This window comes from Brachyistius frenatus, unplaced genomic scaffold, assembly GCF_029030835.1.
Source record: "Brachyistius frenatus isolate BFR_SWC_R1_liver_20210118 unplaced genomic scaffold, ASM2903083v1 Contig_32, whole genome shotgun sequence".
Classification (NCBI taxonomy): domain Eukaryota; kingdom Metazoa; phylum Chordata; class Actinopteri; family Embiotocidae; genus Brachyistius; species Brachyistius frenatus.
Window position 1 is genome coordinate 315904 of NW_027210631.1, and position 18047 is coordinate 333950.

Sequence of the window (18047 nt, forward strand, 5' to 3'; positions counted from 1 at the left end):
TCGGCGCGCCTCTTGACGGGAGCATCCGCGTCGTTTAAATCGGCCACATGCCGTTGGTCCTCCGCTCTTGTCTCGTTGCCGCAGCCGTTTCATTCACTCGTTTTTTTTTGTTTTTTGTTTTTTTTCTCTCCATAATATACAAATAAAGTCTGTATTTACGCATTTAAAGCCAAACTGAGGTTTTAAATTCGCGAAAGTTGCTGACATCAGCCGTCGTAAGCTCCTGGTCACGTCGGACCGGAGTAGAAAACAAAGAGTTCATTAGACTGAAGGTGTCGTCTGCCGATTGCAAATGCGGCTTAGCATTTTCAAGAGGAAGCGTTTTTAATCTTCTTTCAAAAGTTGGCGCCGGCCGGTGTTAAAAATGCAGCATTTAACCCTCCCGGTGTGTTCAAAGAAAAAGTTTGTGCCATTGTAAAAAAAGAAAAAAAAAAGAAACCTGAATTATTCTTAAATTTAAAAAAAAAAACAACGATTTATTGAAATAAATCATGAAAAACGTGATAACACTAACTAAAGATCAAGCTGATACTAATTGAACTAAACATAATGCCTACGGAGACGGTTATCTGTGCACACGCTGCCGGGACGACTAAATTTCCCCCACTGTGGGATTAATAAAGTCTAATCTAATCTATCGGGTGGTTAACGGCTGAACACAACGGGAGGAAAAGCGGCTTTTCATTTGTTGCTGTAAAATAGTTATCAAACGTTGATGTCGTTATTGAAGGGTCTATTATTTCCCCTCGCTTGTAACGCGGTGCGAACTGTTCAAACAATCCATCACATAACAATAACACTGTTGACTGTGTTTCTTGGTTGTTTGTACATAATATATATAGATATATATACTGTATACATGTATACTGTATATACTGTGCATTTTATATTTTTTTACTGCTATTTACTGCTATTTTTATTGCTTTTCTATTATTCTATTATGATCTTATTGCTTCTGTATGCTGCTGTAGCGGAAAAAAAAATTCCCCTCTGGGATTAATAAAGTAACTACCTAACCTAACCTAACCTAACCTAACCTAACCTAAAGTGCGTAAAAGTCCCACTTTCATTTGCGCTCTCTCTCTCTCTCTCTCGAGGGGGGGGGGGTGGACCGTGAACCTGTCCGGGTGGGAACGTGCATCAGCGGCGCTCAACCAGCGAGCGGACTCGTGATTAAAAAAAAAAAAACCCACAGAGGCTTCCCATCCTGCTCCACAACAGCTTCACTCTTTTCTTTTCAAATGAAACTCATCCAGCGACCAAAGAAAAAGCAAGTAGTCGACATACTCGGAGGAGTGTTATCGTAAACAGCAAATGGTTATATTTGGAAATGAACACGACAGATCGTATTTACAATTTTACAACAAAAATAAACAACAAAAAAACAGCAATTTAGAAAACTCATCAGTAAACAAATCACTCAACTCATTTCAAAATTCAGATACAAATACCGGGTTTCTATTGTGAAATAAAAATTTAAAAAAAAAATCTTAAACATTATTAAAACGTAAAGCTATCATTGCAGTGCAAGTTTCCTGTTTATTTTTCTTTTCTTTTTTTTTCTTTTTTTGACGAGTAAGATTTCAGGTTTCAAAACCCAACGATTTCACCTTTCACGCCTTCGGTGCGTTCGTCCCCGTCGGTCACTCCTTCGTCATCACGATGCGGATTCCTGCTTCAGCGATGACCACGAGTCGATCTCTTTTACTTTCTGCTCGCGTTATCGTAGATGATTTGGGACTTCCACCTGGGAAACGACGAGGACATGTCAGTTTTGAATCCGGGGCAAAACAAATTCAAGCGTTAACGGAAACAGCAGAGACGGGAACGAGATGAATGGTAATGAGGTGACTTGGTAACATTTCAAAAAGTTACCAAGTTACCAAAAAGGGGGGAGGTGGGGGGGGGGGCTGAAATGCGTGTTGTCGGTGTGTGCCGTGGTAACAACGTGTTATGTCTGTCGTTATCGTGGCTCCGGTGAACGCTTTCTATTAATACCTGCGCTAAGTGGCAGGAATTTCACAGCTACGGGAGGAGACCTCGCTATCTGAGGGCACAGACCATTTTCCACTCTTCACAATGTAACAAGCTACAGCGGCGGAAAAAAAAAAAAAAAAGAAGAAGTTGGCCCTCGAAATAATAACAGGAAAAACAGGGTTCGGATCTCGTCCGCGGTTGCAGTCCCCTCTTGTTTATTTGCTTGTGTTATTATCTTTGTTTTCTGTCCCTGTGTTTTTTTTTTCCCCCCCCCTTAATATCAGCTTATCTTCCTCCCCGGGGTCACTTGACCGGAGCGGCTGACGTTACTGGCTATATTTCTACTCTTCCCTCTCCGGGTGCGAAAGCGTTGCGGTCACACCGCCGTGCTGGCCGGTGGCGAGCGGCCTTTTGTCGGCCCGCCAGAGACGGAGCGCACCACGTCGGCCTCAGAGATGACTCGGGCACGGCTGACTTCTGCGTCACCCTCGTCTCTAAATTCAACTCCCCGCTCGTTTCGGTTCGCCTTCGGAGAGACTCGGCAGTTTTGAATTGAGCGCTTGTGCTTGCGCTTCTGCCCGGTGGGTTTTTGCCACACCTTTTGCGCAGTCGAGCGAGGCGAGGGGTCCGTGTCCGTCAGAGGAGGAACGGCCACTTCTAAGTAATCCGGCTTCAATTTGACGCGGTGTTTGGCGCACAATTAACAAATAAACGGCAAAACCTCGGGCGATAACACTTCCTTCGAACGTCGCCTCACCCGTCTCAGGCTGCGGGAGCTGCTGTTGCGGATGGACTCCATCAGCTGATCGTGGGCCGACCTCATTGGAGTGGACGGCCTGCTGCCCTCCTCCCCTCTCCTCTCCGCCGACACGGGCCTCAGGGCGTTCTTGAGCTCCTTCAGGATGCTGCTCGTCTCGTCCTTCCGCGACTCCTTCCCCTTCCCCTTCCCCTTCTTGCCCTTCTTCCCTTTTGTTTTTGACACCTTCTTGCTGCCCGCCTCGTGCGCCTTGATGACCTCGGCGATCGTCCTCGTCGGCCTCGCCTTCTCCCGCTGCGCGGGAGGAAGCGGTGGGGGGGGAGGAGGGGGCGGCGGAGGAGGCGGAGGGGGCGGCGGAGGAGGAGGCGGCGCGGGGGGAGTCTGTTTTTTAGCCAGGTCGCTTCGGGGCAGTTTGGGCGAGGACCAGGGAGAGGCCCTGGGCGAGCAGTAAGGAGATGAACTCGGTGTTCCTCTCTGCAGGGGGAGAAAGGCAAATAGATGAATAGATTACGAAATCATGGGGAACTTGAGAAAGATACATGTTTGGAAGAAAGGGGGCTCGCTTTCACCGAAACGCGTGCGGGCGTAAACGAGGCTGAATATCTTCAAATGTTTATTGTTTGCGTTGTGAGACGTTTTAATCGAAGGCGGAGCTTCGACTTTCAAGCATTCGGAGCAGTTGGCGCGGCAGCTGAAGTAAAAGTTGAAGCATTTAATAGTGCCAGAAAGCAATTCATTTTCATGTTCAGCCGCATAGAGCTGAATTTGCAGTCTGTAATACCGAAAGCAGTCGAACCAGCAGTCGAAAGGAAAGAGGCGAAAGCAGAAGAACAAGAGATGAAGCAGCCGAATCATCTGTCGAGGTGTTGAAATGAAAGCAGTTAAAGTACATTTTAACAGGAAACAACAAAAGCAGCTGAAAATGTGTGACGTTGAAGTGCAAGGGTAAATATAAAGCATGTGCACTGTGAATAGTTGAAGTGTCAGTTTGCATGTTAACACTGAAAGCAGCTGAACTGTCGAAGTAGCCGAAGTGTCCGCCAGCGGTTCAAATGTCGAGGATGGAATTTGAAGAGTAAAACATTTCCAAGTATCAGTTGATACGTATCAATAATTACCAGTACAACGCGATTAACAATCCACAGGGTGAACCGGACGTGACTGCGAGCCGCATTAGCACGCAGCTTCTCTGCTGAGGAGCTCATCGTCGTTCCTCACAGAGACGATTGGTTTGAAAACGGTTAAGGTTAGTAGGATGCAGATGACAACAGGTGACATCGTCCAGCTTGGACCGAGTAAAGCTGCTAACCAGCACGGTGGTTCGGGGGTTGACGGCCCCGTCCTGCTGCTGCTGCCTCTGCTCCTGCAGCCGTTTCTGTCTCTGGCGGTCCTGGTTCCTGGTGAGGATCCCCGTCATGCTCATTCTGGGTCCGGGGAGGTTGAACTGGTAACCCAGTTTGATCAAGGTGCAGTTTTCCCTCAGAATCTTCACCATCTCCATTTCTACCTGGAAGGCGGTGGTTGCAAAACAAAGTACAGTTACCGTAATGGCGTTGGAAGAGCATCGCAGACGGGTTTTTTAGTGACGAGAGGGAGCGAAATGGGAACCGACCTGTCCTCCGCACATGTGTCTCTGGTTGTGGAAACGAAGCTCAGTCAAGGTGTTGTTTCCTGGGAGCGCTTGAACCAGCGCCATCACGCCCTTCCCGCTCACATAGTTGGACTCTATATTCAGACTGGTGATGGACGAGTTCTCCCTCAGCATTTTAGCAATGGCCAGAGCCACGGGGTCGTCAGCTCGGGTGTTTGCGAGGCTGAAGACCCGTACGTGCGCGTTGGACCTCAGTGCTTCGGCAAATCGGATGAGAGTTTCCTGAGAAGCAAATCAGAATGTTTACATTTTCCAGAACATACGAGAACCTCTTAGCATGAAAGTATAAAGAAAATATTTAAACTGTATGATAATAAAAGAAATAGCTACTGTAACTTTTTTCAAACTTGAATCAAGGATGTTTAAAGGTCATTCAATGATACCCCGCCACCGCCACCACGCTGAGGTCAGAGCAAGGTTCAGTAAGGTTACTGTTTACCATGCTGATACAGGGACTTCTGTTACACCTGGATGCGCTCTTGTTGCAAATCGGTTTTTTTGGTGACCTGAAACATCTACACGTACAACGGAAAAGATTCAGCTGTAGTCGAAAAAATAATGCAAACGTAAACTCAGGAAGTTGTTAATAACTGATGAAGAATGAAAACATCTCTCCGCTTCCTGTTTACGTGTGGTCACGGGCGGGTCGGCGGTGATATTTCTAAGCAGTCGAGAGCTTGGGAGATGTAAAAATGTTGTGAGAGTCAGTCGTCGTGAAAGGTGCGAATGCCTACCTGTGTGATGTCGTCGATGTTGTTGAGATTAACCTCTGTGAGCTCGGGGTCGTTGCTTAGGGCTCGTTGCAGAGCGTCGTCGACAACGGTTGGGTTTCCTGTCGTGTTTGGGTCAGCAGGCGGAGGGGGAGGAGTCAGCCTCATAGGCTCCACCCTCAGAGGCTTTAGTTGCATTGGGTTATCGGCCCTTGACATCGGCGGCTCTGAATGTTTTGAGGGTTCCAGTTTTGATTTATTATCTTGTTCCTCCTCTTCCTCATCGTCGTCGTCCTCCTCCTCCTCTTCCTCCTCCTCATCATCATCCTCTTCTGTTACAGGTTCCTCTTCTTCCTCACTCTCCTCTTCTTCCTCTTCCTCAGCATTATTGTCTTCCTCCTCTTCTTCCTTGTTTTGTTTTCCATTCTTTTTCTGATCTTTCTCATTTTCATCATCTTTTTCCTCCTCTTCTTCACTGTTTCCTTCGGTCACACACTCCTCTTCTTGTTCTTCATCCTGTGTTTCAAAAGAAGTTTTCAGGGATTTAAATGCTGGATTGTAACTACTCATTTCTACTCTTTCAAACGTATTTAACATGATTACTGTGACACTAAATGATTGTAGGCTGTTTCAGTGTATAAGAGTGAGCTATTTGTAATGTGTTTCCTTCCTTTTAGTGATCCAGACAACTAATCTATTCCATTTGTTACAATATTAAACACACTAGCATCGCTTCTGGCACATTTAACAAATGTCAAACAAATCAAATTAAATGCCGTCACTGACCAGTTTGGGGCTTCCTCCACCAATCTCGTCCTCCAGCAGTCTACGTGTCTCGGTTTCCCAGTACTTCATCAGGGCCTCTCTGCTGAAGGTGCCCGTCGGAGTCTTATCCGTCTGGTCTCTCTGTCTGAGTCCTATGGGGACGTTGGCGTCAGGATCAATGTCCACCAGCTCCTTTTCCAACTCAGCCAGCTCCTCGGGGCTGAGGGACGCCAGAAGCTCGTCCTCATCGACATCTTCGTACTTACTCAGCTCTCGGCGATACCCGAAACAACTCATGGCCAAAGTGTGACAAGTCCGATCCAACTTAAACTAATACAACAAGACCAGTTCTTCGGTTCTTCTTTTGAGTCCAACAGAAGATACGGTCCACCATGAGGCTGCTGGAGACCTATGGATATAAGGGGCTCATTACAAATTCAGAGTCCAGTTGTGATGTTCCTTCCCAAGCAAAGATGTTTGGACATACTGGTCCCAATCAAAGCACTTCTGATGAGAGCCCACTCCAGTCTGAACCGGATCCGTCCTGGCCGTCCAAGTTTATGTGAGGGTCACTCAGTGTGTGTGTCCTCTTCTCTCTAATCTCCCCAGCTGCTGTTCAGACCTTAAGAGAGGGATCAGAGGGGAACGTACCAACGTGTAGCTCCTATGATGCAGCGTCTTTTTTGGGAGGCACCGCTCTGAGAGGCAGCGCTACAAAAAGCCAGTGAGCTCAGAGACCGTGTGGCTGTCAACGTTGTAGTCTGTCACCACGACGTGAGTGAATTTGTCCATGGCCAAAAAAGACCAACTGGAACAAACAGCTACCCACAACGAGAAAGATAAACAGAGATAACGTATCGGCCAAAAAAAATGGCACTGGCTCGGCCTTTGAATGTCCATCAGAAAGCTCAAATTTGATGGCCTCCTTTGTTGCTGTCAATTGATCTCGATCATTTTAAAACTGTATAATATATCCTACTTACTTAAGTGATCACCAGACCTTACCTCTAATGCCACAAAAAGGCTTCCAAAACAGATGTGGGGCAAAGATGTTTGTATGGAACAATATGGGACAAATTACTAATGCTGTGAGGTAATCTAAAATGTTGATGTGTCTATTCAAAAATTAACCCAGTCAATATACTATGGAAGTTCCAGGTTAGGCGACGTATGCTTATTACTGCAGCTGCTCTCTCATTGTCAGTCACGCAATCACCTTTGACTTTCAGCAAACATCCATAGATGGTCTCATCCCTATTTGAGCCGTATGTTTCTGTTCTGTTTTTGCTTCACGGCGTATTCTCCTCTGTGTGAATCTGAGATATAACTCTGGCAAAAAAAGGCAAAATACAATTTGGGAATCGCCATTCGCCGGCTTCCCCCAGTTTTAAGTAACTTCCCAGTATTTGTTGTTGCTGCATGTCATTTTCTTTGTGGTCGTTTCCATCATATTCTGAAGAAATCTGCACAGCTTGTGACTTTGTGGTGACTCACAATTTTCCCCTTTGAGTGTAGTGTTGGCAGCGATGACGATCACAGATTAACCTGCACTTGACCCACGTATACACAGTTTGATTGGCATCAAACATAGCACCATGATAAGAGCCCCCGCGGCCTTTGGAAAAATGACAGATTGTAGAAAAGCGCCTGTCCTGCAGTATTGGGACATCGGCAAAAAGTATGACGAAGTTATTTCTATTCAACGTGTTTAAGTATAGCCTTTCATCTCCTAATTATTATAATAAGGAGGCGTCCCAGCTCCCCACATTAACAAACTGCTGCAGATTATGTCAATACATTAATGTGCAGTAATATTAAATCAGGTTGCTGCATTTAATAGTTTTTGAGAGAGAAAAATAGCCGCTCGATCAAATGATTTCTGCTGTAAATTAGGTTGATCATTTTTGGAGCAGGAAAAATAATGATAGACGAGGAATTATTATTACAGGCTCTTAAACAGCTCAGGTTCATCGTAATCTGCTGTTGTGTGTTGTGTTGTGTTGTGTTGTGGTTACGCTCACACTCTGCAGCGAACTGTTGTATTAACACACATATCGAGCTAAAACACTTGTGTGATGCTGCTGTGGTGATTTCAGCCAGTAAGCCTCAGATCCAAAAGACACACTTGGCATATCTTAAACGTTGTTTCTTAAAAAAAAAAAAATGACAAAACGAATTCATGTTGTTTTTAAGTAACAATGCTATTACTTTTCAAACCCGATATTGACTGTTAAACAAAGTACAAAACTTAAAACCAGCACAAAGTGAGAACAATATCGTCCACCAACACAGCTGTTTTCCCTTACTCTGTCTAATTAGACCGTTTATACAGGCTGTACTTGATTGACATGTCTCTCGCACTGGGTTGCGCCCGGTGGGGCGGGACAATCCTTCTGATTGGCTGATGTAGTTTAGCGACCTCTTCGAGTTCCCTGCCCAGCTTAAGTCTAATTAGTGAGAAGTGAAAACACCTGTGTGGGTCTATTTCATATATTGTACACTCTTTCGATGTATTAATGGTATTTTTACCACAATGCAATGCAGTAGATAATACACATGGACACTAATAGAAAGAAATCACTAACTATACAGCAACACAGAACTGTTGGTTTATGCCGAGGTGGCATAATATACAGCATCATTTTGAGAAAAAGGGAAATAAAATGCACTGTGGCAATGTAACATACGCCTGTAACAGTGGCTAATTTTGATTTGTGTTGGGGGTTTTTTTCAGTCTGAGTGTTTCACGAGTTCACTGAACGGGTCGTACTGTTTGTGGGTCAGGTAGTTTTTCAGTCTGGGAGGCAAAGGAGCAGCAGCCATCGCTTCAGGGTCATTCAGCATCCTGAGGCTCATCTGACCTCTGATCACCAGCCGACACAAGTGCTGCAGAGACCGTGGCTCGCCTGGGGACACACAAACACACAGAACCACCAGCTACTTCATCCTCGGTCACGTCAAAGTTTACTATGCCTCATCATGTTTGTTTCCTATGTTCTTATTATGTGTGTGTTTCTATCCAAAGCAGTGGTTGTTTTTTTTTTTTACTCAGTATGTCCGAGATCTCGTCCCACTCCGGCCTCCTCTCCAGGATGCCCCTGAGGTTCGAACAGATGCTGACGTAGCTGACGTAGTCCAGGAGCATCCTCACGACGCTGCCTGCCAGGTGAACCAGCCACGACACCGACACAAAGTCGCAGAACTGACAGAAAAAAGATCAGGTATGTGATTTAAGCCGAGTTATTCCCTCTTTTATTAGAGGACTTTAGTAGCCTGACTGTGGCAGATGAGGACGTGTCGTCTCTTACTGAGATGACTTTAGGTTGACTGTAAATCTGGTAGGCTTGGTTATTGAGGGCAGTCCAGGTGTCCTCCGGCTCTTCACTGTTTCCATGGCAGCACTGAAAACACCTACCAGAGACAGGGTTCAACATGACCATGGGAATTTTTTTTAATTTAAATTCCTAAACATGAAATCCAACATCAAAAAAACTGGTGCCTTAAATTCTATCAAAGCACATGAGCCCGCTTCATCGTACAGCAGGTATCCATACTTGTGAGCTTGATATCCGCTGTTGAGCAGCAGTCGCAGCATGGCAGGGTCCCTGAGGCAGTACTGTAGGGCTGTGGGGAACATGGTGTTGCTGATCACTCTGAAATAACAGTTCACTTCCGCTCCATAGGACAGCAACAGCTGCACCAGCTCGTACCTGCATGTGGACAGAGAGGTCAAAGGTTACGGCAGCGCTGCTCTGCCACTACCAGCTAAATTCTGAATGAGGAAAAACACGTGCTTCTCACCTCTCGGCCCGTAGAGCCACCAGGAAGCATCGCAGCGGGTCCAGGTCGGTTCTGGCTCCAGATGCCAGCAACATCTGGGCACACGTCACATCACCGTTGGAAACGGCAAAGTACAGAGGACTCTTCCTGAGGTCCCCGTAGTTCTCTGTCACACGATGTACAAAAGATCAGAGGTTTCCCAGAGACGGTTATAAAAATAGATTAGAAATGTTAATTATTGTTTCTGAACATAAGTGTTGATCTACTCTTCAACTTGTGAAACTGTGCGAGTGGTTTTTAGCCTTTAAAAATTATTTACCTGACACTGTGAGCCACTCTATTTTTCATTGATTACACAGTATGGAAACCAGCTTGCAGAGATTTCAACTTTCTTGACAGATAAACGTCTCACTGAACCCTCACTTATCTTTATTCTCTATTTAAAGATGCATTTTTGTTGCCCTGTAATGTTGCCCTGTAGTGGTGCATTCAGGAACCCTCTACAACCTTTATTTACAGTTGTATAAGTGTGGGTGCATACATCTTTAGATTTAACAAACCTTCTGTGCATGTATGGATGCACTGATTAGGTCTTGCATATTTTAAGAAAAGCATTAAGGTGACAATATTTCCTGAGTTGAGGGTGTGTCGATTTGTGCATCCAGCTCTGAAATACCAGAGATGTGTGCATCGAGCAGTGCGTTGACGTCATAGCCCTTCTGGATAAGTAGCTCCAGACATTCAACATGTCCTCCGTCGGCTGCAGAGTGGACGGGGTTCTGGCCCGACAGGCGGATAGCTCTCTTCGTGGTGATGGGGATGAGAGTCCTCAGGATTCTGAGGAGAGAGGGCGGGGAAGGGTCGGAGACAAACAGGAAGAGAGGGAGCGACAGAAACGGCTCAAAACAGGAAGGAAATGAGAAGAATACTCATTAGATTGTGGTTTGTGTTTTTTTGTGAAAGAGCTGAAAAACAGCGATTGAACAGAAGGCGCTTTGTGGAGGAAACACTGCAGAGCTGTGAGGTGGACTCTACAATTTGTCAAATTTGGCTGCAAAATAGGAGCAAAGGAATTTTAATTTGTCTTGAGCAATTTCTTTAATGCAGAAACCATTTAAATTCTGATGTTTTGAAGTTGATGACATGAGAAAATTGCCATATGCTCTTCCGGTCAGTGTACAGTCACACAGCTTCACAGCTCACAGTATGTGTCCTTCATATGCAGCTCGGTGGATGGGCAGCTGGCAGGCGTAGCTGGCTACATTCGGGTTGGCTCCGTGCTGCAAAAGCAGCTCGACACAGTCCAGGTTTCCAGATCCAGACGCATCATACAGGACTGTGTCGCCATTGCTGGCCTGGGCATTGACATCACCACCTAGTGGAGGGCAGAGGAAGTACAACACAGCCTCATGAGTGGAGGAATTTTAACACCAATGGGTTTCTCAACAGCATGCCAGCGTTTTACCGTGCGCTATGAGCATTTCCAAAGCTTCAGTGTTGCCGTGGTCAGCTGCGATGCACAGAGGTGTCACCCCATGAAGTCCTCTGGCCGCGACGTTGGCGCCGTGGCGAAGCAGCAGCATCAGAACAGCTGGACAGCCCACCTGGTGGAAGAGACGGGATGCAGGTAAACACAGAGAAGGGAACGGGAAATGTAGCCTGAATGTTGAGTTCTGATTCTCCCGCCAGTATTAACGCTGTTCACCTTTGCAGCTTCGTGGGTGGCCGTCCACTTCGTGAGACACACCTGCTCCATGAAGGCCCCGCCCAGGATGAGGGATGAAACCATGTCGTATGAGCTCTGTCTCACGGCTACAAAAGAATACAAACGTGAGACGGTAAAAACATGAAGGAAAGATTTATTTTTTTCATTTATGAAGAAGTTACTATTACAAAACAGCTGAAAATGCAGACAATTAAAAAAAAAAAAAAGGAACATTTTAACAATGGATTTGTGACTTAAAGCTTCATGGCTCATTGTGAAGATTTGTAGCTGATTAAACAGACACATTAATGGACAACACACAGATCCATCTTAAATGTAGCTTCATAACCTGGCAACCCAAAATCTTGTTTCATTTAAGAATGCTATTTGTTAAGTGTTCATTAATGACTTAATATATATATTAACCAGTAATATGCTGTTAATGAGGCATTAGCGAGTGTGTAAGTGACTGTGAGCTTTCTGTGGTGTGTTGCGCTACCGATGAGCAGAGGAGACTCGTTCCTGCTGTTGGTGTTGTGCGGTGAAGCTCCGTGCTGCAGCAGCAGCCGGACGTTCTCCACCAGGCCGGCCTCCGCCGCCAGAGTCAGAGCCGTGTCCCCGTCCGCCGTCTGCTCCTCCAGGTTCAGGTCTGTGGATGTCATCGCTGCAACAAAAAAAAAAACACCATTAAGAGAGGGTGAAAATGAGAAATATATCGCCTTATCCTGCAGGGATTCTAACCGACGTCCACCTGAGTGCTTTTTGTTTCATCAGACTCTGGTTCTCACCCTGCAGCACCTGGTGCAGGACGCTTTGCTGCGGCTGCACAGCGGCTGCGTGCAGAGGCTGCCGGCCCCTGCTGTCGCTCTCTCTGAAGTCAGACACGCAACCTGACAGCACCTGCAGCAAAACCACGTCACCTGCGGAGATACAACCACGACCCACACAGGACACACAGAGAAAACATTTGTAACGTTCATGGACAACAGGCATGGAGACACGTGTGAAACTACACCCACAAAATCTCGCATTCATACCGTAGGAGCTTCTGCATTATATAACTGAGCTTAATGATGCACATGGCTGTTTATTGTGACACCACAAGCACACATTTTAAATATGAAGCCTTACCTTCGTGAATAGCCGTCATTATCTTCATGAAGTCTGCACTGTTTGGTTCTTTTCTAATGAACAAGAGGAGAATAGTGAGTCAAATCTACACTTTTACTCTACAAACACTATGATTGAACTTCTTTACAGTGTTTTGTTCAGGTTTAAATTTATTCTTTTTTTTTTTTAATTTGTCCGCTTCCCCCATCAACACATTTGCATTAACAATAGATATTAACTTGGCGTTTCGATTGGTAGCTTAACCCATATTTGTTTCGGCCCATTCAGACTCTCTCCTACCTGTTTCTTTGTACTGAACACGACAACTTGTCGGCATCTTGAATGCTCTCTCGAATGGCAAACTCAATCAGTTCTTCATTTATGCCCTCCTGCTCAAAGTCATCCATTTCTACATGTAGGGACAAAATGACAAACAGGGCTTACACGTGTTTCCTTATGAACACTAACCATCTTTTAGCTGCATAAAAATGAGTTTTGCACAAAATTAAGTGACATTTGCAGGTCAATTCTAAGACATTGAAGTCACACGTTTGTAGCTGGCGTGCTTTGTCTTGACATGCAGCTTGTTTCTCGGTGAAAGGTGTCATATGAGTGTTAGTGTAAGCCTGTCATATCTGGCATGACACCATAAAAATGAAGTATCATTTCATATTAGCCGTATCAATCTGTCTCACCTGTTAATCTGAACTCTTGTCCTTTAGCTCCTCAGCCTGCGGCCTGTTTGTTTTTGTTTTGTTGGGTCCTGAGCTGTCCAGGTTATATTTAGATTTGGCCTGCTTTAGATGACCTGACTCAGCTCAGAGTGCTTCTGCTCAGCAGTTATCAAAGAGCATCTCACTAATTATCTCTCAGCTCATCTGCTGGTGTTTATTTGCTTAATCTATCCTTTATCACCGGTATTGATTTGGTAATGGGGATCAATTATGGATAATGGCTTTTACTTCATCAGCCTGCATCATCAGTAGATTATGCAACTCAACTTCTGCACGTGTATACAAACACTCGAGCAATCCAATAATGACAAATGGGTATCTCCGAGCCAAAATAGAGAACAAAAAAAGAGAAAATGAATTATATATATATATATATATATATTTATATATTATGATGAATAGAGATGATAAACCGATAGAACAAAGAGCACAGATGAATATCTGAACTAACTGGTCATCTCATTTTCACTTTCCAAACAACAGCTTGGGGAATAACCTTGACATATTTGAAGCGCAATAATGCTCTGGAGAGAACAAGGACCCACTTTCTCCTGACGAACAAATTGATACGTGGGAGTTTGTGGAAAAAGTCTCAGACAGCGTCAGCGTGTGACATAATGACTCAGCCTGTAGGCGGCCTCTCCACCGCGTCAAAAGACTCCAGCAGTTTTGCCTGAAGGGAAGGCAGACTGCCGGCCCATCCTCAAGTTTCACTCTACGCTTTTACATTACACACATACACACACACACACAGAGATGAGCTCCGTCTTTGAACTGAAAACACTCATTTTCATGCACTGCATTTGAGAAACCTTGGATTTTTGCTCCATATGAGGAAGAAAGTAAGTAGTATGTTTTCATTTTCTTACATATTTTTGCACAGATAGTCTAAATGTGTTATAAGTGTATAGATAATTATACTCATACAGCTTTATACTTTAGCTAAATTCCCACTTCTGTTGTACTTGTTAAATATCCAAATATTACAGTTTATATTTAAAAAAAAATTACACTCTGGTATATTTTTTTGTCCTTTGGAAGCTGTTTACCTACAATGAGAAATCACTAAGCTCATCCTGTGTTTCCACTGCACTTTGGAGGGTTAAATCAAATTTAGCTTATTTGATTTCTGACGTTCCTTTTTAGTTCAGTAACAGGAAACATAAAGTAATCCTACAATTTAATAATATTTTACTAGTTTGCACTAAATTGATCTTTAGAGTCCACAGTAAAAGTATTCATGTTACATGCTTCCTTTTGAAGCTGCATTAAGAGGTATTTTAATGTGTTAAGAGGTCTGCAGTCACTGCTTCTTATACTGCTGCTGCAACACTCGCTCAAAGGGGGCGTTCAGTAACATGATGATAAAATGTGTCAAATGGATTTGTGGAATGTTTGTTGATGATAAAAGGGCCCAACTAGTTTGTAGTTTGCTTAAAACTGTTTTCTTTTCTATTTAATTGGCTTATCATTTTCTTGTTTAAATGCGTAAAATTAACAGTTTGAACCGGAAAGATACTAAATTTACTCAAATAATTAACACCAAACATCCATCGAAATAGTTGGTCAATTTAAATAATAAATGTATCACTCTTCTGTGGATTCACTAATTGATTAGTTGACTGCAGCTCTGTTTTGGATATAAACCGGGGGGCATTTTTAGTTACAGATCATGTTATCCAGCCTTTTATTTACCAGCTTTAATACTTAGGACAGACATCCAAATCTTCGCCCCAACCTGGGGGAGGAAAGGGATTGTGCTGTCCTGTGCAAACATACAATCGTGCTCCCCTTCAGTAAGATACTGTAGTTATCGGTGTGGTTTTATTGCTCAGCTTCCAGGTGAAAGGGTAAAACTGGATTCATGTATATCAGAGTTATTGTGAATAAATACTCGGACATCCTTAGAAACTAACGTCATTGTTATACTACATATCTGCAGTATGAATAGTCTGAATGATGGCTGTATGTTTTACCTGCAGATCTTGAAAACACCTTGTCTCCTCTTGAGTCTGGTAACAAGTTTGAATCTCTGCTCTGGAAAATTTGGAGCACCGATAACTGATGATGTGAACAAGCTGTCAATATTGGTGAGATTAGTGAGTTGCTGCAGGCTTGATGTACACATCACATGTTACTGTATGTACATGTTTATATGCGCTGTATGTTAAAAGATTGTCTCCGAGATGCTACAGTATGTTTTACAAATCCTACTCTGTCACTATTTCCACTGTAGAAGCAGAACATCCCTTCTGATTATGAGATTCCTGTCAGTTACATTCCCAAAGAAGTGGTATGTATGAAGCCATGTGAAACAGCCACTTAGAAAATGAGGAACGCTTTGGTTTTGTGTTGAACAAAAGGTGTTTTGTCCTTGCGTCTCCAGGCTGGCACGTGCTGGGTGGTGTTAAATATCTATCCTTTGGAGCAAAGTCTTCAGAAGCTGGCCAACATGTTCGGTGCCATCTCCTCCAACAAAGAAAACATCATCGTCTTCATTGCAATGCTCAAGAGTTTACGCTTCACCTTTGACCACGAGGAGCTGGTGGGTAATCAGCGACTCCACCCGCTGTACGCTCTTCTGCCTGTGTGTGATCGAATTAATTGGTGTTTGTGTAGTGATATGCATGCTTTCAGTGAGTTGAAAGTCTGATACGTATAAGATTAGATTCTGTGTCTGTCAAGCTTTTGTAGCAGAACTGCAAAGCACGGCAGCTTAATTTTAGGCAGAGCTGTTTCTTATTTTGTGACATTGAGCAACTGTTTTGCACATTGAATTGCACCACTGAGTTATTTCAGCATGACTTGTTGTCTGATTTTCTAGGAAACAGCGATGCAAGTCTTCCAATGTCACTATCAGGAAGGGAGCTTATTGTCTGGCCTTTACTTCAACTACATCAAAGACGTCTTGCACACTGCCGCTCAAGGAACATCCAGCTTCTCCTGCAAGCCACCACCGTGCCTTAATCTCCAAGCACCAGGTGCATCATGCATTTTAATTTTAATTTTGTAATTTTTTTTTTTATTGATGCTTTAAAGCAGCTCAGTGGGCAGATATTGATTGAGGGTCAAGGACCACAGCCACAATGCCCTCGAGCTCACACACAGACAATACATGTTGCTAAAGCGGCTGCCTGATCAAAAGCATTTAAAACGAGTTTTACGAAGTATTGTTGCTACATACGTTTTTTTTTATACCACTTGACATCACAAAAAGGAACAAAATGGGGAAGCTTGACTCCCACCAGGGTCCCTCAATACATAAAGACTGAAGGGAGTGACCTGCCCACTATCATGTTTCTAAGAAGTAACTGTAGTCGGTAACATTTCCAATAATTTCCCTCCTACAGGGGGTGTGGAGGAGAATCGTGGCTTCAGCTGGTTGAAGAGATCTCCTTTTCTCTTGGTACTCATCCCCTTCACAGCTTGTGTTGTTCTCATACTGTGGCTGGTAAGGAAGTGAACCATCGAATTGTCCCCCGTCGAACCCCGTGAATTAGCTTTTTTCTTGGGGATCAAGTCCAAATACCTGAAAAATGAATGAAATGACCACTTTTAGGTTTTGTGCTATCAAGAAAATGCTAACAAGCTCGCATACTAAAACACGATAAAGATAAAGATGGTAAACACGACCGAAACGTCTCCATGTTAGCATTTACTTCATTTCCTGCTATGTAGCCTCCCGGAGATTTTAGCATGAATGCAGACTTGTTATTACTATTAGCACACTGATCTTAGCATTTAACTCAAAATACTGCAATGCCAAAGAAGACTCTTTTTTTTTTTTTTTGGGGGCAGTTTTCCTGCCAATTTAAAAGCTAATTTCTCCCTCCTTTGTTGAGAGTATTGTAGTTATTGTACTCTTCGGGCGGATAATTCCATGAATGTATGAATAGTTAATGATGCAAATGGACAAATTTTTAAATCCTTAATATTCATACCACAATTATTGCAATTCCTGGACTCTTTTGGTTCTTTTCAAGTAGCCTGTGAAAAATGATCCTTTCCGATCTAATTGTTCAGAGAGGACGATGTCCTGAGTAGAAATCCCACAAACTATTGTGGTTCTCTTGCTTTTTGTGATATAAGAAACCTTCCTCGGTGCCAAATTTCCCTCAACCATACTGACTCTTGTGCCTTCTGGTCCCAGCGGGTCAGTCTGATAAAGCCTGCCTGTTATGTGTCCTCACTTTAGTGAGCACTTCCAGGAAGTCAATTCCTTTAAAGTTGACAGCAGCTCATCAAATATTCAGTAGTACTTTGAGGCTCTGTTAATATAAATGGCCACTTCTGAGATGTATTATGTGCCTTTTATATTTACTTGACAAACAGGATATAGGACCACTGTTCACGCTGTGTATTTTTTTGTTCTTATTTTTAGGCTAAGACTGGAAGGTGTCTACCTGTGTTCAACACTGAAAATAGCCAAATGGCACCTTCTGACATGATCCCAACTGTGTCTATCTCCATCCCACTTCAAACACTCGCCCACGCCGCTGACACTCAGCCAGCGGGGGAGGCGATCGCTGAACATGAAAGTGGATGAAGCATGATTAATAAAGAAGGAAAAATTGGACGGCAGTGTAACAACTCACTCTCCAGGTTGTTCTGATATCAGCGGGAGACTGCTGGAAACACGAGGGTGGTATGACACTCCTCTGCTGAGTGCATGGACCAGAGCAACTGTACAAGAGACAACTCACCTGCTGGGATGGCAGGTGTGTCACAAAATTCCCCAGACTCTTCTTTTGGAGGCAAGAACTTGCTACACAACAGCTGGTAATCTGCTTAAATGGCTGGCGAGGTACCTTCATTGTCTCATCTTGGCTGGTGTTTAACAGCATTTGGCCGGTCTCTT

At 44.1% G+C, this 18047-nt stretch overlaps 3 protein-coding genes across 4 annotated transcripts; 1 reads left to right on the top strand and 2 right to left on the bottom strand.

The window, feature by feature from the left end:
* Positions 1-1293: 1293 nt before the first annotated feature.
* lmod2b (leiomodin 2 (cardiac) b) lies at positions 1294-6418 on the bottom strand. The gene is made up of 6 exons (XM_069699953.1): positions 5882-6418; positions 5120-5611; positions 4347-4607; positions 4044-4241; positions 2735-3208; positions 1294-1747 (listed from the first exon to the last, which is right to left on the bottom strand). Exons 1-6 carry the CDS (start codon positions 6155-6157, stop codon positions 1721-1723), a joined length of 1728 nt encoding a protein of 575 aa, XP_069556054.1. The 5' UTR covers positions 6158-6418; the 3' UTR covers positions 1294-1720.
* Positions 6419-6433: 15 nt separating this feature from the next.
* asb15b (ankyrin repeat and SOCS box containing 15b) lies at positions 6434-13226 on the bottom strand. 2 transcript variants are annotated; one of them, XM_069699951.1, is made up of 15 exons: positions 13151-13226; positions 12756-12864; positions 12477-12529; positions 12134-12265; positions 11845-12009; positions 11346-11452; positions 11106-11244; positions 10844-11015; positions 10317-10477; positions 9662-9806; positions 9415-9570; positions 9169-9271; positions 8909-9062; positions 8631-8766; positions 6434-6482 (listed from the first exon to the last, which is right to left on the bottom strand). In XM_069699951.1, exons 2-15 carry the CDS (start codon positions 12860-12862, stop codon positions 6434-6436), a joined length of 1779 nt encoding a protein of 592 aa, XP_069556052.1. In that variant the 5' UTR covers positions 12863-12864; positions 13151-13226. The 2 variants fall into 2 exon arrangements, with proteins under 2 accessions (XP_069556052.1, XP_069556051.1); XM_069699950.1 differs by lacking the exon at positions 6434-6482 and adding an exon at positions 8010-8307.
* A 635-nt stretch (positions 13227-13861) lies between these two features.
* LOC138621752 (uncharacterized) lies at positions 13862-17741 on the top strand. The gene is made up of 7 exons (XM_069700021.1): positions 13862-14031; positions 15172-15279; positions 15426-15482; positions 15576-15734; positions 16014-16170; positions 16540-16640; positions 17571-17741. The coding sequence occupies exons 1-7, from the start codon at positions 14020-14022 to the stop codon at positions 17733-17735; spliced, it is 759 nt and encodes a 252-aa protein (XP_069556122.1). The 5' UTR covers positions 13862-14019; the 3' UTR covers positions 17736-17741.
* The last annotated feature ends 306 nt before the right edge of the window (positions 17742-18047 follow it).

Excerpts from the sequence above, each read along its gene's own strand:
- LOC138621752 (XM_069700021.1), top strand. Across the intron at positions 15,735-16,013 it reads CCTTTGACCACGAGGAGCTG|GAAACAGCGATGCAAGTCTT; the intron begins GTGGGTAATCAG and ends CTGATTTTCTAG. Across the intron at positions 16,641-17,570 it reads TTGTTCTCATACTGTGGCTG|GCTAAGACTGGAAGGTGTCT; the intron begins GTAAGGAAGTGA and ends TCTTATTTTTAG.
- lmod2b (XM_069699953.1), bottom strand. The coding sequence starts at position 6,157 with ATGAGTTGTTTCGGGTATCGCCGAGAGCTGAGTAAGTACGAAGATGTC. Across the intron at positions 5,612-5,881 it reads GTGGAGGAAGCCCCAAACTG|GATGAAGAACAAGAAGAGGA; the intron begins GTCAGTGACGGC and ends TTTGAAACACAG. Across the intron at positions 1,748-2,734 it reads GCTCCCGCAGCCTGAGACGG|GTGGAAGTCCCAAATCATCT; the intron begins GTGAGGCGACGT and ends GTCGTTTCCCAG.
- asb15b (XM_069699950.1), bottom strand. The coding sequence starts at position 12,862 with ATGGATGACTTTGAGCAGGAGGGCATAAATGAAGAACTGATTGAGTTT. Across the intron at positions 11,245-11,345 it reads CCACCCACGAAGCTGCAAAG|GTGGGCTGTCCAGCTGTTCT; the intron begins GTGAACAGCGTT and ends CTCTTCCACCAG. Across the intron at positions 8,308-8,630 it reads AACTACCTGACCCACAAACA|ACTTAAGCTGGGCAGGGAAC; the intron begins GTACGACCCGTT and ends CTCACTAATTAG.